The 23150-nt window shown below is 48.0% G+C and overlaps 1 protein-coding gene across 1 annotated transcript; it reads right to left on the minus strand.

Moving 5' to 3' along the window:
* Window positions 1–761: 761 nt before the first annotated feature.
* Window positions 762–20555, minus strand: LAMP1 (lysosomal associated membrane protein 1; the record flags this gene model as incomplete). The annotated part of the gene is given in 12 exon segments (XM_084275175.1): window positions 762–1793; window positions 2444–2614; window positions 2753–2822; window positions 3731–3853; window positions 5107–5324; window positions 8885–9046; window positions 9139–9352; window positions 10688–10803; window positions 20373–20442; window positions 20445–20497; window positions 20500–20530; window positions 20532–20555. Coding segments are annotated over 12 exon segments (1392 nt in total). The 3' UTR covers window positions 762–1653.
* Window positions 20556–23150: the final 2595 nt, after the last annotated feature.

Here is a 23150-nt window from a genome sequence, read left to right on the forward strand (position 1 = left end):
CGAGCCGGGGCAGGGAGGGCGGGCTGCAGCCAGGCCAGCGCTTCGGGCGGTTCAGGCTCCCGCAGGAACAGGTACCGCGGAACGCCTCACCTTGTCACAGCTTCCCTTTCTTTCAGCTTTTCAGAGGGAGTAGCAAGTAAAGGCAGCCTGTGCCAGACCAGACAGGCACCTCTCTTCCTTGGGGACCTGAGCAGTACCCTGCTTCTTGTACAGCAGCAGGTATGAGGCGTCCCAGGATCAGTGATAGGGGTTGCAGGGGACCCCTGGAGATCATCTAGAGCAGGCTGCACAGGACAACATCCAGGTGGGTTCTGAATATCTGAGTTGGAAGGGACCCATAAGGAACATCAAGTCCAACTTCTCCCCCGCTGGCAAAATCCATAGCTTCCAGGTCCCTTCCAACCAAGACAATTCCATGATTCTACAAAGCATCATTTACCACATTTCTTAGCAGCACCATCAAAAAGTGACACTTGGCAGCACTGACCAATATGCTGATGTTTCTCACACCAGCAATTTAAGAGTTATCTTTTCCAGATCTCAGGTTACTGATAGGCAGCAGCTTTGCCTGTTTCCAAGCACGAAGTCCAAACCACAGGACTGTTCTGAAGACACCCCCCACACCCACACCCCTTTGTGCCACACAGAAAAGACAAATGAAACATTTCTTTAATCTAACTCTGCACTAAGGAGCCCAGCCAAGGCTTCAGCACTTACCAACTGGCAGTCAAATGGTTTTAGGAGTGACCAGCAACACAAAGTTATACAGAAAAAAAGTGTCTTTATTAGCATTGTTACAGGCAATGCATACATAAGAACTGATCCTTAAAGTGTACAACCCCCCAGCCAAGTTTAAAGCAAGAGAATCAGCAGATTGAGATCTATATTGTACACGTGTGCAGTAACAGGATCTCTCTGGACCTTCCAACAGAAGAGACAGAAATCACTTTACAAAAAAAAAGGTAAATAAAAATAACACCCATTTTAAAAAAGTACCAGCTCCTAACGAGCCAGCAGAGCATCAAAAATATCAAACAGGGGAGTTGTCCAATCATAAAGAGTTCCTGTAAGGTTTGAGTATTGCGTTGTTCACACCCTGCATATGCCAGGCATCGAGTTTAAAGCTTAGTAAAAAATACACACCTAAGAGACAAGGTGGGGTTTAGACTTTAAGTTTCACTTTTGTCAGTTGTTACTAAATTCCTTTAAACGCCTCATCAGTACAATTAACGTCACCGCTGGATGGCAGCAGTAGGAGCAATGAGCCTTTTCCCTTTGTTAACAGCTCTGAAATTGAGTCAGTGTGAATTAGCAACATCCCTCTCTGGAATCTTTAGCTGACATTACCTCGTACCAATTCCAAGAAAGCACCCTCAAAAAACTTGTAGCTTGTTTCTAGGTGGGTAAATATTTAAACTAGTTAGCAAAATTAAACACCAGAATTTTCAGAAGTTATTTTTGTGCATAGTTAAATGCTGCAAGATGATTTCACATTTAATAAAAGCAGACTTTAAGAAGAAGCAATTTGCAAGAAAAGGTGTTCCCTTACATATCAATCTTAGCTCAGGGGAAGTGTGTGGGTTTGGTTGGGTTGGTTTTTTTCCCAGCTTCTTGCAATTGCTTTTCATCTACACTGGGTTTTAGTGCAAGTCATTAAATTGTTTGATATCCAGCATGGCTCCTCTTTCTGCCAATCAAGTAAGCAATCAAGACAATTAGAACAAGACCAGCCAGGGCTGCACCAACGATTATAGGGATCAGCATGTTATTTTCATCCAGTTGACATTCTTCCACTGGGGAGAGAGAGACAGACAGACACCCATGTTAGGCACTCGCGCACACCAGGTGGCTGTATCCATCACCTCAAGCTCCTGCTCTCAGCACACAGGTAACACCAGCTCAGGTTAACTCCTTAGCTGAGCTTGGCAACAGCCAGAAGGAAGCCAAGCCCACTAACTACGATCATTCAGGGTGGAATCTTTCTGGTACTAGCTGTATGTGCAATACACAGATGTGTAACAACTGTTTCCTTCTTGAGAGCTGTTACTGGTGTGCACAAGCACAACCACCATCAATCAAACCACACAAGTCCTCCCCTAGTCACGTTGCTTTAACTGCAGCCAGAAGAGACTGCACAACCTAAGAGAGTCAGGAACCTTCCAGAACTTCATCCCTTTCCTACTAACTGCCTGCACACAGTTAGGAGGGAAGTTACCACTCTTCCTTGACTCTTCTCTGGACCACAAGCAACAAGTCCTGGGTATTGCAAAGCTTTTTACGTACTTCTCACACTACACCCCACAACACCTGTAATGGCACACGGAGACTACGTGGGCACAGCACCCACAAACTGACATTTAGCTACAAGATATTGGACGTCTATATCAAAGAGTACTTCACAAATCTTAGGTCTGTTCCTCTCCCCCAAACATAAGCCTCTTACCTGCCCCAAATTTGTCTCCATCAATCTTGAAAACCTGGACTTGAACATTAAATATATTGACGTGGGCCTTGTCTGTGACCTGGAGATTCTCCTCCGCGCTGCACTTGTACGAGTTCCCCACCGAGGCTCTCAGCTCGCTCATGCTGTTGTTCGACGCTTCAAACTTGGGAGCTGTGGAGGAGAAAGTCTTGTTAGAGCCCTGAAGAGCTGCCAGCTTGTCGAGCTTAAATCCCATGTGTTCCCCCCCCCCCAACACTCCTAACCCTCAGTATTTATCGCTGCGGTCACTGCAGGCAGGGTAGCCCCTACCTTTGGCTTCGGAAGGCAGAGTCGTGCTCACGTTCACACCTTGCAGGAAGAACTTCTCATTACTTGCATTCTTTAAAAAAAAAAAAAAAGAAACAAGAACAACCAACCAGTAGTTGTCATTTAAGGTGATGAGGCACAACATAAGCTGCTGGCCTTCCAGTTCCATTCTGCAGTTTGAGAAAGGCTTTTCAAAGGGTCCTCCACAGCTGGGCTCAGCTGCATTTTGTGAGAGAACAGCTACAGACAGTACGTGCAGTCAGGAAACATACTGTGGTGGAGGGAAGAGGAGCAGACTAAGGGGGGCTGTCACCCCTCAGAGTGCTGACTTTAAAGGTATAGTCCCACCTGTGCCTTACCCAGACTGATGCAATGATCTCACCTGTGCTACAGATACAGCTTCAAAACCAGCTCAGCATCCCACAGAGATGCAGAGAGTCATTTCATAGCAACAGGTCTGAGTGATCACATTTGATCAGCCATGTGAGCATTACAAGCAGCCTAAAGCCAACACACACAGGGGATTCAGCCCTCAAGGGCACACAGCTCCGACAGCACTGGGGCAGGGCTGCAGGAAAGGGGATTTCTGACCATCACAGGAGTCCGTAAGACAGGCCCACATAGCTTTTGGGCTCTACACAGGGTATTAATGGGGACTTTGATCCAGTTGGGACTTGTATGATTAGATGAGATGCCCCTTTGTCACAGGCTTTTCCTCTGCTACAGAGAACCTTTCCCAGTCTCGGTGAGAAGCCTTAGAGTATAGGCAATGTATCTTAAAGTAACACATATGTCAACCTATACATGCACATATATGTTCTTTCCTCCCAACTGTTCCCAAGTGTTAAACCCTAGTATTAAAGACAAAGGGATTATCCACTCCCCTTCCCCTGGCTGCACATCTTTTCTGTCTCAGACATGTCCCAGTCAGTTTTCCCACAAGCCCCCCAGACCCCACACATGGTGCCCAGAGACTCCTACCAGCACGAAGCGGAAGATAACCCTTGTCTCCTCAAAAGTCAGATTCAAGAGGGCAGATGTATTGTCACATGTCCCAGAGGCAGTTGTATCATGTGGTATGAAATTCAGCAAATCCAATCCCATCTACAAGATAAAAGGATCAATTATGACACTGGAAGACTAATACATCACCATATGTTGACTGCTAGCTCATGCTCTCAAACGTACAATGCTGTGTTTGCACACATGTTTTACAGACAACTGGGCAGACATACGTGCAAGTTACAGGCTGGTGTAAGCTGCACCTGGGTTACCAGGCTGGTACCAAGAACAAAGGGCATCTCTGCAGGCCTAACAAAGCTCTGTGCAGCCCTTACTGGCCAACAGCCTGCTGCTTTCTCCACACTGAGCTGCTCTGGTCTTGGCAGCATATGGAAAAACATTAGTAACCACCACCACCCAGCAGGAACAGGCCATAAAACACTGCTTGGGCACAACCACAGGAGCTGCCTGTAAGCGTGATCAGCTTCAGTGCAAAGTGCTTCAGCTTTACCCACGGTACATGACTTTATACTGCCCTGTACTGTTTGCCTGCACGTGCCCTCATAACCTCAGATACCCACCTGAGGAGAGGGAAAAGCAGCTTGTGATCAAAGGTCCTTATAACAAAGCTCTTCCGAACATCAAGGTTTGGCAGCCCTTGGTTGTTTCCTCTCAAGGGCCTTTAGCAGTCCCCTTGGGGTCTGGCTCGCAGCTCTGCCTTACTGGCTGCTGGGTAACAGGCCTTTCCATGGGGCTGGTAAGTTGGGCTGTGCATCAGCAATGGAGGGGAAAGAATGTGGTGCCAGGGCTGGATCTTATATAAACCACAGAGCGTTTCTGCTGTTAACATCAGCCATTAAGCAGCTCTTCAGCATTCAACTCAAACCCAAGCCTCTTCTGTGCTCGCTGGGAGTTAGCTAAATCACAAGCCCCTCCAGTTTCACAGCAGTGATAACTTTCCCTCCTGACTGCCACTCACTGTTCTCACTGGGATTCCTCACGCCAAACTCCTGTATTTAACACTTTCAAGTCCTGTTTAGATGGCAGCTCTGCTAACAGGATTCCCCCTACTCCTATCTTGATGATTTTTACTGCTTCTGGGGAATGGCCATGTACACCTCCTGGATTTGACAGACAAGTTTAGTACTCTTACTGCACTGAAACATCTTTAATGACCACTTCCAGCAGAAAAGAACTGTAGGAATGATCAGTAGTCTGGTGCAAGTTAAGCAACTCAGACACAACAATCATGGATGAACGCTACAAAGAACCGTGATTTTAAGAGAAGAAAGTTATCCTGTGATGATTTACCAAGTTTTCCCCAAAGGAGGGCTCTGAAGAAAGAAAAGCCATACCTTTTCATCCTTTTTTGTATAGGTGATATTAAGCTGCAGCCCCATGTAGGCAAGGACACAGGTTCCGTTCGGGCCAGTCACGTTGTATTTTCCAACCGTGGGATTGGAGGGCGATGCAGTCGGCGCTGCACTAGTCACTGGAACCCGGCTGGTAGCGTGTTTAGGAGTTGTAGGAGCTACAGTGGTAGTGGAGACCCTATCTTCAGCACATTCTGTCTCTGGGGAGAAAGGAAAGCAGTCATTACCAAACAAAGCAAAGCTGTGAGATGCTCTGCCTCTTCAATCCTCATAGGGAGGAAGGCACAATTTAAAGAGGCTTTTCCTAGCAGGAGGTAACAAAACCTGAGAAACACAGTGGTAAAGCATTACCTAAACTCTTGTTGCCAAGTGAGAGACGCTTTTAAGACCTGGCATGTGGAAATGACATCTCTGCTGTTACATACAGAGGTTCACAGGGACTGCATCTGCTTTTACTCACCGCTGTCATTTCACTTCATCAAGTCAGGATAAACAAGATCCTGCTGTGCTGACAGCCAGCGTTGCTTCCCAGCAAGGCTGAGATGACAACCCCCCCCCATCACTCTGGGCACCCATGTACTAGAAGCAGAGGAACAGTTCTCCTGCCCACTGCTCCAAGTGGTCTCCCAGGAGACGTGGTGTTCTCCTTCCCGTCCCTCAGTTACACTACCAGGTCGTGGGGCCCCTTGGCATTATTCTGGCAATACCCACAGTAACCCTAAAACACCACCGGGCCTCTCAAGTCCTCATAGCAGTGCTGGGGCTCTTCTGGCCTGAACAGAGGGGTTCTAAGACGCTGCTTCTGATGGGAAACGCTCTGCTGCATGCACTCAGGTCCATGCACCCCTCAGCCCCGCGTTAGTAGCCAGCTGCCACCAGGGCTCGGAGGCTGAGGGAAGTTGCCTGAGCCTGCCTTCTCTTTCCATCCAGTTCAACAACTTCCAAGGCAAAAGGAGAGAGGGAACAGTGACCCTGAGTCATTTGACAAGAGCACTCAAACACCTGGCAGCAAGAACTTAACTTGATCCGGGAGCCAAGAAGGTTCCTGCACTGAACATCTAAGCCAAAACCAAAGGTCACAGCAAAGACATTACTGTAGTGGAGGCTTCCATGTTTCAAGCCAAGGTCATCTGCATGTGTCTGGGACAACAGCTTGCAACTTTATAAGGACAACAGCAACTGCAGCAGCCATCCATTCTGACTCAAAGGGCTGACTTCTAGTTTAATCCATACGCGTCTTCCAGACGCCAGGTATCAAAAAACCTGTCTCTGAACTTGAACAGCAACTTAACTTTTGATCATGGCTCAAAAAGAGGAGCTCTAGTCACATCTTCTGAAGTCACACAGATTCCAATATAGCACACTTTTCTATTTCAACTCCATTTCTGAAAAGCCAAAGAGCAGAGGGAAGCTGGATCAATGGAGGAGCGACCCTGTCTTTTGTAGGCTTAACAGATACTGGTCAGGTCCCAAAAAAGTGTTAATTTCCTAAGAAATAAAACCAAACTGCAGTTTTAACTCAGTATACTTCAATGGAGAGCTTCCCTCCACCTGCAAGACCCCAACACATACACCCTTACTCAAGTTAGCAGAGATGAAAACCACCAGATCATTTCAAGTGGAAGTTTGTCCTAGGTGAAGCTTTGATACAGTATTTTTACTGAACTGCCTACAGCACAGCTCTTAGTAACTCTTCAAGGCAGATGTGGAGATGAGATGAATTCTTATGTCTTTCTGACAATTCTAAGAAGGCAGCTGAGAAGACTACCAACAGATAAAGCCTCCTTTGCTTCTGCCATAACCTCAGTCACTAAGGTCTGGGTAGGCTGGCCAAAGTTACTATTACTGGTGACACACAGATTCACTGAAAACTGACTCCTCTTCCCCTCAAATATCCACTAATGAAGGAGCTGCAGGGAATAAAAAAAAAAGAGTAGGGAGGGGAAAAAAAAAAAAGAGTTGACAGAGAATTCCAGATCTGAAGTTTATCAATAATTTCCTGCAGAACAAGGTGACTTCAGGGTCAAGATTAAAAAAAGAAACGAGAATTCTTTAACCACATAGGTAAGAATTAAAGAAGAGAAAGGGATAAACTGATTGCACTGCAGGAATAGAAAAAAATATCTGGGTGCAATCCCAAAGCACTAATAAAAACTTAGGGATGATGGTAATTTAAAGAAAATTCTGAGCATGGCAGTATGGATAACAAGAATAGGGAAACAAAAAACACCCCCTCAAAAAGCTTGAGCTCAGACCAATAGCATCTACCCCAGGATCACAAGAAATCATGTGTATTTTTCCTGAGGATCAGTAGTTTCAAGGGAGTGATACCACAGGATGGAGGAAAGCAGCTCTAGGGAAGTTTGGGGGTTGGACTCTATGACCTCGAGGTTCCTTCCAACCCCTACAATTCTGTGAAGTGATCCTTGCAAATTAAAGCTTATATTAATCTAAAGAAGAGGAGCAATTAGGAATAGAAAAGAAAGCAGATGCCAACAAACTCTGTTGCACAAGGGACACACAGCCCCCAGCCCTCCAAAAAATGCAATATTGATTTTTATTTTTTTTAACCCAAGGGCTATATAAGAAGAGGTAAGAGGTGGTGTTAAAAGTTATTAGACAGCAGGGAGATTTTACTCAAATTGTAGAGAAGTTCAAACCCAGCTTTTCCAATATCATGTCTTATGCTCAAACCTGCTACTAACTGATTGCTTACCCTACTTATCCAGTCTAACAACTGGATCAAGAGACCATTTTAAGAAATGAGACAGGTCTCAAGACTGGAGTAACAGAAATCAGGTTCTTTGGATTCTTTTTTTTTTAAATTACAAACACAGGTGCACATCTGTGCTGCAAAGCAGCTCGCTGAATGGAAAAGACTGATCAAGAGAATGAGAGATACTGAAACCTGAGCCAGCCACGTGAGGCTGGTGTTACAGAAGGCAACCCCAGTGTCGTTACACATCAGGAAAGGTATTTTTTCCAGGGACAAGGTGTAGGTGCTCCTGTAGAAGGCACTTGTTTGATGCACCCATCACATGCCAGCACTGTCTGCCTTGGCTTTTAAGATTCATTCAGGTGCATAAATGCCTAAGGGAAAGTTCTGTGCCTCCCAGAGAAGATCAGGCTTGCAAGGCAAAGCTCTATCACTAAGATACCACAGGTGATCCAACATCAGGAGCCATGTAAACCAGAGCGCTGCCACAAAAGCAAGAGGCAGGAACACACTAAGAAGCAGTCTGTCTTCCAATCATGATAGCAGTGAAATGCCAAAATGTTTTTCAGTGGAAGCAGTCAGGATGAAAAGTCGTTTTGCGATCGAGCCAGCCAAAGAACATCTCTGTTCCAGCTTACCTCAGGCCTCCTGCAGAAGATGTACACACCTGCTCCCTACAGACCAGCTCTGTTGTCTGCCATTCCATTACATCACTAATTCTCCCCAGAACACACAGTAACTAGCTCTAACCCCTTTGACAGAGGCACAGTGCTCAGAGGTTTAAGCAGTACTTAATAACTAGGACTTTGGCCACGTGCCCAGCTGACCTACAGCAGCACCCTGTTTACACCCAGAAACAGGAGCAGGAGGGACACTCCCCAACACGTGCACCAAACCCAGGGGAACAGAGTGCATCTTCTAGTCGTGGTGCCAACAGCCCTGCAGAGAGAACCCGCAGCAGCTCCGTTCCCTCCAAGAGGTGCTGCTACCAGGGAGCTGTAGGGCCAGCTCGCCCCCGCAGGGCTCCTGCTGCGCGGTACCCACTGTTGGCGCTGAAGGTGCCGTTGGTGAGGTAGGCTTCCAGAGTAACGTTGCTCAGAGTGACATTCACGCTCCTCATCCTGATGTGCTGGGAGCTGATGCACCTGTACCTCGTGCCCATGTATGCCTGAATACTGGTTTTCTGTGCTGCTGTTTTCACGTGTCCTGCCAAAAGAGGACGTAGCGTTAGTGCGTGACGGCGCCTGGTGCTGCACCTGGGAGGGCTGCGCGATGGGAACAGGAAGCTTGCCTTTTACCTGCAGTTGAATTGGGGAATAAAGTCGCATCTGACAGGTTGTAGTGGAAAACTAGCTCTTCAACTTGGTACTTGTCTGCAGATTCTGAGAAGCTCAGGTTTAACGAGTGTCCTGCTCCAAAACCCAACAGCAGAACCGGGTGAGATGCGTTACCTTTACCACAGGAGCTCTCTGGCTCTACTGTAGTGTTTTGTGGGAGAGCAAAGTGCACTAACTGTGGGGTAGAAAAGAAAACACATGTAAATGTTATGATGCAACAGCTTTCCTTCTTTCTAAATATCCTGTGAAACTGCTACAAAACAGTTTGACAGCTGACATTCATACATGCTGTCAGATGTCTACTTGTATACCTGTATACATAGCGAGTAGCATTGTCACTGCCACTTGGATTTCTAATATCGTTCTCTGAAATCTGAGCACAAAATAGCAGATACTCACAGCACCCCTCAAAAAAAAAACCCTAAAAATAAGCATTAAGAATCTACAGGTACTTCTGTACCTGGAGAATCACATCTGGCACACTGGACACGCAAAAAACTGGGAGAACTTAAGCTTTGCTTCTTGTAGTACAGTGACTAAGAGCAAAAGCAAGTGGTGCAGCTGACATAACGTGACTACAGTACTCTGAGTTTACTGTGTATTGAGAAGTAACTTGGTGCCTGAAGACCCACACAGCATTTACTGGAAAGTCATGAACTTCCTGCTTACAGGAGGAAACAGCCAAAAGCACATCAGGAAAGCAGCCACCTCTGAATGCAAGCTTGCATATCACTATCAGGAGGATTTCAAACCACTGAAAAAAACAGCCTCTGCAATACAACACTCTGCTCAAATCACACACAGCAAGTGCACCACTGGCAGAGCACTCAGGTTTTTTTTGATCTCACATGACACTGCTGGCTAGGAAAAAAAAAACAAATCCATAGGAGTGCCTCAAAACACACAACTCCAATGAGATTACAAACAATCCACAATTCCTGTTCAGCAGTACAGAGGAGAAAAAAAAAGTAAACTGAAAAAGAGAGTATTTAGAAATAGAAGTCTTAATTTTCCATTAACAGGCTTTCCTGCTAATATGGAACAACTTGTAAGCACTGCACTCTCCCGTGGATAGCAAACCTCTAGCTTTCAGTCTGAGAAGATCACAGGTATCAGGGCAACTCAAGAGCTATGTGCCAACAGCAATTTCAGGACAGATTTAGTCCATGTTGAGTACGACCAAGTTCACCAAAAGATGACTTCTAACATTTCTGACTTTACAGTTCCAATAAAAGCCATTTCAGCTACTAACAGGACTGGGCAGAACTTCAGTCACAGACGTAATTTCACACATGTATTGTCTGTGGTGGTTGCAGGCAGCCTTAACACCATTTAATTAGAAGAAACATCAGTAATAAGGAAAAGTTGATGATACACAACTGGAAGCCTTTGCTGAAGCAGTTTTTTCATGCTTAGATATTTCTTCAAAGTTTAAATACTGTGTGAGGGCAGAAATACCATTCATTTTACAAACACAAGTTAAAGCCAAGCAGTGAGAGAACCCCCTTACCTCTTTATGCCCATTGCTTTTGTATTCCACTGAGAAGGCCACTGTCAGATCAGCAATTATGCAGACCTTACCACTTGAATCTTTCACCTCAAACGAAGAGGCAGCCTGTAAAAACCCTGGCAAGAACAACAAGTGGTTAACTTGGTGCCACCCAAGTTGGTTGTTTTTTTTTTTTTTTGATCCCCAATTAGATAAATACAACTATACATTTTAGGTGTATATCCTGAACAGTAGTCAAGTCTGGAAACCTAGGCATTAATGGTCTGTGTACTAGCTTCAACATCACTCACACACAGAGGACCAAACTTGTAACAAGACAAAGCCACCCAAACCAGAGCTGTTAACACGAGGGCACTGGGAGGGTAAGAACTTGCAACACACACACCAGTCACACTGTTCAAGGCAGCTACTCCCTCTTTGCCCCACACAGCAACTATTTTGCAATAGCTGCCAGAATCAGCGCAGCATGTGTGACCCCCCCCCCAGGCCTGTGGCGCTCAGCCTCCCCCCGCAGCCTTCACTCCCGCTGTACCAGGGCACTCGGCTGTACGTGCGCTGAATGCAGCATTTACAGAGCTCGGACTGACTGCAGATGTTTTGGAGGGACTGCCAAAAATAGCATGATGGAGCGTGCCACGCTTGCCTGGAGGACTTCTCTTCACTGTCATCGTGCTCTCTGCACTCGAGAGGAGACTGGGGGCCAGGACCTCGGCAGAGGTTATGTTTTCCTGACCAGTTTAAGCTCACCCCAGGCTGAGCTGCTGACAAAACCGCAGCTTCCCCCCACCCCCACTCGTGCTCCCTCTAGCCCCAGCGCACTAGTCTGAGAGACCACCCTAGCACTGACTTGAAAGGGTAAGAACACGTGGCGAGAGCAGCAGGGGATCACCCCTTCTGACAGCAACGGAGCTTCGCTTCCCCCCGGGGATGTGCTGCAGCAGGGTGGCCACAGCCAGAAATCTGGTTACCCTGTATTTCGTTTGCAGTAAGGGCTAATTGCACAACGCTGCTGTATCTGAAGCTCTGCCTCATAGAGCATTCTATTTTCCCAATCCTCAGTCTGTCACGACTCACACCTCACTGCAAAAAGCCCCCAACACTTCCATGCTAGCACTTTTCTCAGCTTGCATTCTCAACCACCTCAGTCTTGCAGAAAACCTGAAAAAAAAAAAAACCCAGCAGCTGCAAGACATACACCACTATCTCAAGCAAATAAGCATTAAAGAGTCAAACATGCTAATCCATTCAAGTGCTGATACAGCAAAAAGATCCAGCTGAGGGATTATCCATTAGCTGGCTTCCCCCTCCAAGAAGCCATCAGAAAGCAAATTCTCAATTTTAAAACTTTTCATTACAAAACGCACACAATTGCACTAAGATAATAATTCAGAGAATTATCAGGAAAAAAATTGGCCTTGTGTCAGCTGGATTTGGGTTGAGGGCACTTCTGTTACAGGAACAGACTGGAAACAACAAACAACTTCACCAGCACCCAGCACACGTTTTTCCCTGTGCCTTTGGCTTAGCAGTAACACAACCTCCCGCAGCGCCAAAGGGGGACAAAACTTGGGCTGGAATTCACATGTTGTTTAAAGAGTCTAGACTTGAAACCACAGGCAGACAGAAGCAAGAAGCCACTTAAGAGTGGATAGTGTGGAAAACTGATTAATTCAAAGCAAAACTGTCCTACCTTTGACTTTATGTCCAGCTCAACATTCACTAAGGAGCACATATTCACAAAGGAAATGTTGCTTATTGCACTTCAATCCAGCGCTGGAAATCATTGATGCTCCTCCACATGGAAGCTTCAGTTTGCAAAGTCATCTTCAATTAAAAATTTACATCTGCAACTTGTTTACATTTTACCCAAGCACTTGTTCTCTCAAGAGCAAGCTGCTTATACTTTCTTGAAAATTTCCAGCACAGCACGGAGTCAGGGAATAAGAGCCCATGGCTACCTGAACTGACACTGCCAATGGAAAACATGCTAGAATTCAAACCTTCAGCGTGCCTGCTGGCTCCCTTGTTTGATAGCTATTAAGCTTGGCAATTTTAGAGCTAAAAAAATAAACAAGTAATAGTCAGTAAAAGAATAAAAGAAGCAGAAGGAAAAAAAGAATCAGTTTTAAAAAAGAAATGGAGGGGAATGACTGAAAAGCAATTAAAATGTGCTGACCTGAAGGAAAATGTGACAGACCTGCCCATTTCAGATGATTCAGAAAACAAAAGACAATGCAGAGGTACCAGAAAGCACCAAATGGCAGACTGACTCTGGGAAGGAAGAGCTGACAAATCACCCTCAGCTGATTTAAGTCACAGAGAACAAGGGGTATTAACAAACAGTAAAAGAAAAATACCACCTGCATAACTACTGGACTTAGCAAGGTTAAGTTCATGCCATGGCACGAATCCTCATTTCCTCAGCCCGAAACAAACACCCTAAACCCCCCATTCTTTAAGAACCTTCAAGCAGCTGCTGGATTTGCAGCGTCAGCGACGAGACAGATGCACCAAGCACGAGACACTGAGCTGTCCCCACGCAGTGGCCAGAGGGACGTTTCACTGTGAATAAGCTGACAGGCACAAGGGTGGCGATCGCAGAGCACTGCTGGTGCTGCTGCATCATCTGCCCCCGTGCTCCCGGGGGAGTGCAGATGAGAGCGAAACAGAAGGGACGTAGGGGAAAAGAAAAATTAGCAGGAAAAGCCACTGAAGAGCAAGTCAAGGCGCTGAAGGAAAGGAGGTCCTGCCTACTCTTCCCTCCAGCCAGCTGAAGGCAGGGGAACAGCTCACTGGGTTTGGCAGAGAAGCAGCTGTTGAGTTTGTGAAGTCGTTTTGCAGCATGGAGCAGTGATTAATGCATGAATCATCACCAGCCCCACAAATAGCAAGAGCCTGCAGTCAAAATGTCAAGAATACAGCAAAGCAAACCCATGTTGAACCAATCTGTCCTGGGAATATTTCTAATTAAGTTACATAAAGTCTTGCTCAATTCTATCACGGCGAGTGGAGAATATCACTTGTACTTCTCCTAACAGTACCGCTCTTTGCCATTTAACATAACACCAGATACAGCCTCCAGTTTCTTAACTTCAGGCTTTAAATGCTCTTAACAAAGCGCCGCACCCTACTTGAAAAGTATCTGTGGTAGAGCAAGTGCAGTACTTCAGATTTGTGCAGCTGAACCACTCCTTGACTTCTCAACAGCAAAAGGTAAGCTTTGTAAAGTTCCTTATTAGTTTGGTTGGAAATGTGATGGGTATCTAGTAGAGGAATCATCAAAAGAGTACTAGCATCAAAGAAATTTCACTTCATTCAGGTATTTTGTTTGTATTCCAACAGGTTCAAAAAAAAAAAAAAGGGCTGCTTACATGTTTATTCTAGCTACATATTTTCAGTTGAAAATCCTAAAATGATCTCTCCCTTTATAACCCATTTCTGAAACGATAGTTTCATGCAAGGAAAGACTGGAGAAAAACTGTTGAAGCAAAGCCAGGTATGGTTCTTGAATTAAATCCAATGTCCATCCTTACCTAACATACACCTATCAAAAAAAAAATGAAGCAGAGTGTATTAATCCTCTGAGATATAATAAACAAGTCTATCAAAACTAAGACTTGTGGTTATGCTACAATTTGTCCTAAAAAAAATCTACTTCAAAAAGTTGTTTGTTTTAAACGGAAAACTACAAAGTTCACAAAATCTGGCACGTTCACTCTAAATCTGAGCCCTTTTGAATATGGCTCTTAGAATGGCAGGATTCCCCATTTCCTGACCACACAAAGATGCTTTCAAGCTTCAACCTTTCCATAATTGAAACCCTGCTAGCCAAGCACAGCTACCCTTGGGTTACTCTCCCATATAATGCAAACCTACTAAGGGAGAAAGATTAATGGTTGCTGTGCTCTAAAAAAGCAAGCGTGTATTAACAGCAATTGTTTGCACTGTCTGCTTGCAAAGAGGACTTCAGTTACTGTAGTTAATGATTTACTTTGTCTCCACTTTTTATTACAAACATGGACCAGTAAGGACCTCAAACATAAAAGCTGCTTTGATATAATTTAGGTTTTGTTACTATCTTCACATTTCCTGCACAAATAAAAAGCTCTTTACTCTGCCTCCCTGCTAGAAGAAAGGACAGCAAGCCACCCAGATCCACCTGGACACATATTCCACATCACCAGCAGTGTAAGTGATACAGGTATCTACTGGATGGGGCTGTCTGCAGTTACAGCATTGAGCAGGAAACCCACAGTTGCCATGTAGCCCAGCTCATCGCTCCCCACAAGCGCCATGACACTGGTTCTGTGTATCACACCCACAACCTGGTCACACACATCAAAGACTCTGCCCAGCTACAGCCTAGACCACAATTACTGCACAGCAGCACTCTGAAGGGCAGGGATGCTTGGTAAGAGAGGCCAGGACTACACCATCACTCCGTACTGGCGCTACAGCGCTGCTGTGTTGCTCCACACCTTTGCCCAGATGTTCTTTGAGTTCTTAGGGCAGACACAGGCTATCTACTGGCATTAATCCAAGGAGATAAGGTTCTTATCTAGAGCAAGCTTATTTCCCATTGTATATGAGAAGTGCCCAGTAAATTAGTCAGATGCTTCAGAAGGATCCTCTCATCTCAGCGCCCTTTTGTGAACAAAGCGGTGTCCTCAGTCACCACTTTAGACTCCTTAAGTCTATGCCAGAGAAAAGAGTGAAAAAAACCCTGAGGAGTTACACTCTAATCACTTGTCTTCTAATGTAAGAACCACTCCCAGGGGGACACCTGGTACTAGTCCTTTCTCTGAAAGCCAAGGCAAGATCACTTGCTTATGATCCAGGATTTATACTACCTTGGGACAGTACAGAAAAAGCAAAATCAAAAAAAAATTAAAATTGTTTTTTTTTTTTTGGAAAAGTCACACTACTTGCCAACCCTAACATTTCTGGGAAACAGATGGAAGCAGGAAAATCCCTTGACAGACTTGATGTATGAACCACTTTCCATGAGGTGAGATGGTCTTCACAGAGTTATAATTTATACTTACCCACCAGCAGTGAACTCAGAAGACTGAACTCTGGCTGCCTGGGAAGCTTGGCAGGAAAAGACAAGGCCAGACTCACTGCAAGTGCTGCTGCACACACCTCAACACTAACACAGTGGGGGAAAGGGGGAACAGAGCTCAATTCAAGGATAGAGGGGAGAAGAGAGTCAGCTTCACTTGTGCAGCTGCAGCACCTGACTGTATCAAGTTTCTGACCCAGCCCCAGAAGATGCATCCTTGCCAACTAACAGGGACAAATTCACGCGGTCTCAGATCATGATACTGCTGGTTTCCACTCAGAGGGCAAATATTCTGTTTCTCAAATCCAGTTTGCAGATGAATAACCTCTGCCTTTGTCAACAAATTTACAAAAGTACAAAAGCCCCATAAAGGAAAGGCTGCTCTGAAGCTGTACACTTGCCATTTGGCCAGAGAATTGCACAACTGCACCAAGCGTAGTCACATGAAGCTTCTTTATGGTTTCCTATCTACAGGAAGGAAGCCCTGGGATAGCTCTACCGCAGCTGATTACAGGAGTCCACCATGAGGTCTGAACTCCTGTGGCCAGGCCTTTTTCAGCGTCCACACAAGTTCATTTTGCACTTGCTCTGGTTACTGCCGCTGCATCACACCACACAACTGGCCCACATCCTTCAGGGCAACTGGCAGCCCCAACCAGCGTTCTGGGAGAAGGAGCTCTGTGATGACAATTTTAAAGAGAAATCCAACCCCTGAGGAGATGATATTGGAAAAAGGTAGTAAACCAACTGCCCAAGCAAATCACACGTCCAGACCTGCTGAGAAGAGAGTAGATCTCACGCCTGTCAAGGAGAGTAAAGACACACCAGTCTTCCCTTATCACTCAGGCCAAACTCTGTCTTGTAAAGAAATCATAGAATGGTCTGGGTTGGAAGGGACCCCAAGGATCATAGAGCTCCAACCCCCCTGCCACAGGCAGGGCCACCAACCTGCAGGCCTGGATCTACACAAGGCTGCCCAGGGCCCCATCCAACCTGGCCCTGAACACCTCCAGGGATGGGGCATCCACCACCTCTCTGGGCAGCCTGTTCCAGCACCTCACCACTCTCTCTGTAAAAAATTTCCCCCAATATCTAATCTAAACCTTCCCTCCTTTAGCTTCAATCCATTCCCCTTGTCCTGCCATTGTCCACCCTTTGAAAAAGTTGATTCCCCTCCTGTTTGTGTGCCACTGCAGTTTAATGCAAGAAAACTAAATGTACTAAGCACGGACCACTGTGCTCAAAGGCCGAGCACTGGAGAGGAGACAGCCACGCAAGCACCCACTGCACAGGGCTGACCCACATTTGAAATCCCCTGTTCTCTGCTGCCAGGGTGCTACTAACACTCTCACCACTTTGAATTGCAGTAGAAAAGGTCATAGGGACAGCCAGTGGCACTGTCAAGCAACAGAGAAGGTTAGGAAACTGCTAGGCTTAGACTGAAAGGGATACCAGTCCTCCTCAAAGTCAGGTGCACAAAGGACAGGGATTTATCAAAGCATAAGATACATTTTAAAAGTAGCAGGCCTATAATTTAGAATTAAGTGGTCAAGTAGCTGCTGTAAATACTGTCATGCACATGCCCAAAAAGGGTCTCCTGCTGAGCTTAAGAGAACAAATACCAAGAAAGCCATCAGGGCACCAGGCTTTCTCAGGGAGTTTCTAAATAACTGTGTCTGACTGGGGAGAAATGACAAGCTGTTACAGTTAAACTGCAACCAGCAAAGGTGAGACGTGCCTTCTTAGCACTAGAAATACATTATCTTTAAGGCACAGAACGGCTTAGCAGAGACAATGGTACTTCTCAATATAACAGCCATCTTTTCTTTGAGTAGGGTTCCTCTGTACCTAGAGGTAATTCTTCAGTTTATCTCTGCTACTGATTAGAAATGATCCAGTTCACGACAGAACAATCTAGAAGTGGGTTACACCAATAGTGAAACTCCTAAGTCAGCCTGAACAGGAACCTCAGGAGGGTATGTCAATAGTGGCGTGTTAGGGAGCCTGCGGAGTTCTCACTGGGCAAGCAAGAAGTTACAAGTCAGAAGAGCTGCTCAAGTCAAAACTGAACAACATATCACATGACAACAGGCTTGGGAGCAGCACACAGATTCAAATCCATAGAGACTGTGTCAACAAGCAAACACTATGTAAAGGGTGGCATTTGGTAAAACCACGTTTCCAAAGCCACGCAGTGGTAAAGCGGTCACATTTCCCCAAAACCACTTCGTATTTGGCCTCTATTGCAATGCCGACACTGAGGAAAACAATATACCACCAAGTTACTCACTGGTTGGAATTTATTATCCAAGTTTCTCTCCACTATCCCTGCACTGGTAGCGAGGCTTGAAATTCCCCTTTGGACTGGAGTTGTGCAATAGAAACACGTGGATTGTGTGTCAGTAATCCTGAAATGGCATCACGCTACCTTTTCAAACTCATTCTTCCTTCCTCAAATCTCAGACGCTTCGTTATTTCCTCACCGAATCCATGTCTAACTCTCAACTTTGACTTTCAGAAATGCTTTCTTTGTTGTGTCTCTGTTTCGGTACAGGAGAAGACTTACATGCACTCTAGGATTCAAAGAGCACAAGCAGCTCCATCAGGCTCGACACGCAGCTCAACTCTCCCACCGCACTCCACAGCGGACAAGCACCACCTCCCCTTATACTTCAAAAAGCAACAGCTAAGTTTGAGGGGAGGTATTTCATTTCCCATAGCCCCCTTTTCCCTGTATTAATTGTATGAACCTAAATCTTTCTTTCGTTCCATGTGTGCATTTGATATTCGTGAGGAAATCCATCGCAAAGCACTTCATGCTGACGTATGAAATATTCAGCTTGGTGTTTGCTGCTCAGCATGAGTGGAAACCTGAAACATCCAGGTGTGGTAAGGTATTCTGGAGGAGGGGGGGAATATTTCTTTTGTCCTGAAGTCAAGGTATTGCCAAACAAGCTTTCACAGCTGACCCACCCATGCTAATCCTTCGGCGATCGTTACCTTATCCTCAGCAGCGTTCAGACAGATGACTAGAAGGCTGCAAACAAGCTTCAGAAGTTAAAGAAGTGAGCTCATATCTCCTCACTATCTTCTGACTCTTCGCCACTCACTACTGCCCAAGCCCCACACACTAGCAGAAGATGGCGAAGGCTACGTGCGCACTGAAGAGGGTCTCTACTTGCACCACAAAGGCCACAGGATAAAGTTACATGGAAGCGCCCAGCAACCAGAGCTGGTACAAAGCCCTGGTTGTCGGTAAATAGTCACTCTGGTAAAATAAGCCAGCCTGTTGCCCCAGCTGCAGCAACCTAACACATCTGACATGTCAGAGAACAACAAAGCTAATCACACCGAGTTAGCTTTGCAGCTGCTAATCAAGCAGAGGAAGGCTACCAGAGTCACTGAAAACATCATCTCCAGTACCACTTACAAACTACGCAGGCTGATTAGAAGACAAGCTCTCCGCTGAAGCCGTGATGAGATACAAGAAGCCAGACAAAGAATTCCCACCAAAACACCAGTCCAATGCCACTGAAGCTGCCAATCCAAAGGCAAATCTGCGAGCAGCACTGTAAGTCACTGCACTGGCGGGACTGGCTGGCAAGAGCTGGGTAACTGAGCTGCTCAGGGGCCCCGGCGAGTGACGTCTTCCAGGCTCAGCGAAACCAAAGTACTGTCAACAACAACGACAAAGGTATTTACCACCAGAGAAGAGTTAAGAGAGCTTCAAAAGCTGTCACCATCTCCGAAACTAGGGCAAATAGCCACGCTCAACAGAAGTATTTTGCTGGCTGCTGGAGGAGTTCGCTGCCAAACCCACATGTCAGAAACTCGATAGTGGCGCACGATGCGGTTTTTGCGGCGAGAAGCCTCACTCGAGGCGGTTATCAGTAAGAAACATGACGTGCCTCCTCACCCTGCAGCCTCCCTGCCCTGACCGGCCTTCTCATCCAGGCACCGCGACCTCTCTATCCCAGCGACGTTCCCGATTGTGCTCAAGGCATGGCGGGCCCTGCCGAAAGAGAGCCGCACGCTCCCCAACCGTGACGCCGGCAGCTCCCGCCTCCGTCAGCGGTGAAGGCGCATGCTGAGGTTCCTCCCGGAGCGCTGTCCCCGGATTCAGCGCGGGCGCTCAGAGGAGCGGTCCCGGGCGCTACACGGCTCCCCCCGCCCAGCGGCCGCCTTCCCCCCCGTCCTGCCCCTGGCACCCCCCGCAGCTGACAAGGGGTCCCGAGAGCCGCAGGGCCCCTGTGCAGGGAAGGGAAGGGAAGGGAAGGGAAGGGAAGGGAAGGGGTGACCCCGCCAAAGGGCCCGGCGCCTCCCGGCAGTCAGGCGCTGCTGCCGGGGACCCCCACGGGCGGCCCTGCAACCCTCCCCCACACACACCCCCCCTCCGCCGCGGCCCAGCTAGGTGCCGCCGCCAGGAGCTCCGAGACCCCCCGGGTCAGAGTCACCGCCCCGGAATGGCAACGGCAGGTGGGGCCCGGCGGGCGGGTTTCCAGTTACGGCAGGTGCCGCGTCCAGCGCCGCCGTCCCCCGGACCGCCCCCGGCCGCGGTGACCCCCCCCCCCAGCTCCCCCGGCGCTACAGGCCGCGGTCCCCCGCCCCCCCCCCCCTTCTTACCGAGCAGGGCGGCCGCCGCGAGCAGCCCCCGCGCGCCCTGCGCGCGAGCCATGGCGAGGGCGGGGGAGGGGGGGCAAGGCGAGGCGGCCCCGGCGGGAGCGCGGAGAAGGGGCGCGAGCGGCGAGGGGCGGCGGCGGCGTCGTACCGCACTCGGGAGACCTGCCGACGGCCCCGGCTGGTCATATGACCTCTGACGTCACCGGGCCCGCCCGCCGTCACGTGACCCGTGCGCTCCGCGCGGCGGGCGGCCCTGCCAGGGCGGTGGGAGGAGTCTCGCGAGAGCAAGGGGCGGGGCCGGGGGCGGGGCCGGGGGCAGCGTCCCTCGCGGCGGCGCGTCCCGCCCCGGCCCCCGGGTGGGGGGGCTCGGTCCCGCCGCCGGCCGCAGCCGCGGGCTCGCCCTGGGCCGCTGCCGCCCCGGCACCTCCGCCCGCCGCGCCGGGTGTTTGGGAAGGGGCGGGTTGGGGGGGGGTCTTTCTGCCCGCTGCCGTGCGTCTTATCCCCGTGACGTGCGGCAGAGAGCTGCGAGGGCGTCAGGCTGGGGGGCGGTGTGGCAGGGAGCGGCCCCGCGGGGGACGGAGGCTGGGGGGTGATGGAGGGCTGGGGGGTGATGGAGGGCTGGGTGCTCGGCGTGAGCCGGCAACGTGCCCTCGCAGCCCCGAGGGCCAACCACGTCCCGGGCTGCAGCCTGTCAGTGCAGTATGAGCTGGGGAGCTGCTTTGGCAGCGGGGCTGGACCCGATGATCTCCCGAGGTCCCTTCCAGCCCCTGCGATTCTGTGGCTCTGTGAAAAGGAGGGCAGCAGGCCAAGGGAGGTGATGCTGCCCCTCTACTCCACTCTCATGAGACCCCATCTCGAGTCCTGCGTCCAGTTCTGGGGTCCCCAGCACAAGAAGGACGTGGAGCTGTTGGAGCGAGTCAGAGGAGGGCCATGAAGGTGATGAGAGGGCTGGAGCACCTCTGCTGTGAAGACAGGCTGGGCTTGTTCAGCTTGAAGAGAAGGCTCCAGGCTGATCTCACAGTGGCCTTTCAGTACCTGAAGGGGCTACAGGAATGCTGGGGAGGGACTCTCCAGAAGGGTGTGGAGTGACAGGACGAGGGAGGGTGGTTTTAAATTGAAGGGGTTAGATTTAGATTGGATATTAGGAAAAAATTCTTCACTATGAGAGTGGTGAGGCCCTGGCACAGGTTGCCCAGGGTGCTGGTGGCTCTCCCTCCCTGGAGATGTTCAAGGGTGGGTTGGATGGGGCCTTGAGCAGCCTGGTCTAGCAAGAGGTGTCCCTGTCCATGGCAGGGGGGGGTGGAACTTGATGATCTTTAAGTTCCCTTCCAGCCCAAACCATTCTGTGGTTCAGGACCTGGGCTAGCCTTACAGGCTCTAGGCATTTAACAGTAGTTACCAGTGGGGTGTGCAGCATGGGCACCCCTGTGTCAGAGGGGAGGCATTGGAGGAGGGTAGAAGTGGCTTTGGTGAGCGGTTAGCCTACGTAAGTGCTGTATTGCTTCCAGAATATGTTTCTTGCCACTGAATTTAAAGGCAGTCTAAGGTGAGTGCAATAATTTTGCCTTGAATTAATCCAGTTCCAGGTGTATGAAAGCACTGGGGGGGTTAGTGATTGCTGTCTCTGAACTGCATCTACGCACCTCTGCAGACATTTAACCCATGTATCTGTTCCAAGCCAAAACAGACTGCTAATGGCTTGTGGTTGTATGGGTAAAAGGAATTGCTCCTTCACATAGTTTCTGGTGGTGTCTGGTGGTTTTGTAAGCAAGAGCTTTAAGAATTCCTTTTTTTTTTCTTAGAACTAAAGAAGTGAAGTTTGTCTATTGACATTGTCAGGTGTTCGCATAGTAGAGAGTACAGAGCCCAGCCCACTTGGTCACTTTGGAGTTCAATGTTCTTTGTCGAAGCTGTTAAAAGATAACACTTTCTTCATCTGAAACCAGAAGTACTTATTTTGCTACTGAAACCCTATTTCAGGTACTAGTGGAAAGCATGCCAATAGCACTGTGCTTCTGCTTTCTCGAAATGACTGCCATGTCATCCTTCTCCTTACGCTGTACTCCAGATTTAATTGGCTTGGAGGCAGAATTCTTTATGCTCCCGAGCTGCCTTCACACAGTTTTACTTGGAACCAGCCAATTTGAAATGAGATTTAGCTACTACCAGCTGCTAAAGTCAGGTCCAGCTACTTTAAACTTGATGACATTTCACTGATGTTTGTCTTGGTTCACTTAGATTTCTCATTTCCCCAAAGCTTCCTAGAGAAGCTTAGTTGCTCCTCAGGTGGCTTGAGGATCTGCCTTTCTCACTGCTATTGCTATGAACAGACATTGCTCTCTTAATAATGAGTTTCTATCTGTGCATTTTTAGACACAGAAACGGGTTTGTATTCGTTTGTTTGAATTTCCCTGCAGCACGTCTAGCACTCTGTTTCATTGCCATTATATTTGCCAAAAGCAGAAGCTGGCTTGAAAAAGGACACAAGGAATAGATCTGATCAAGTGTTTGGATGACTCATCTGCTGAGGAGTTGAGGTTAATGGAGGTGGGACTTGGGCTGTTCTCAGTTTTTGATCACTGCTTTTGGATCCTGCCCTGGGAGTGGAGAAAGGTCTGCCAGGACACAAAACACAGAGGGAGGCCCAATGTCAGGTTTAATCTTGCTGTGCACTGGTCAGCCTCTCTACTGGAAAATCGGTGTCTATACATTGAAGAATGACATATGCTTGGATAACTACCAAGTAATATCACTACATAAGCTGCACCAAGGAACAGTACT

The sequence above is a fragment of the Gallinula chloropus genome (genome assembly GCF_964237585.1).
Source record: "Gallinula chloropus genome assembly, chromosome: 1".
Lineage (NCBI taxonomy): Eukaryota > Metazoa > Chordata > Aves > Gruiformes > Rallidae > Gallinula > Gallinula chloropus.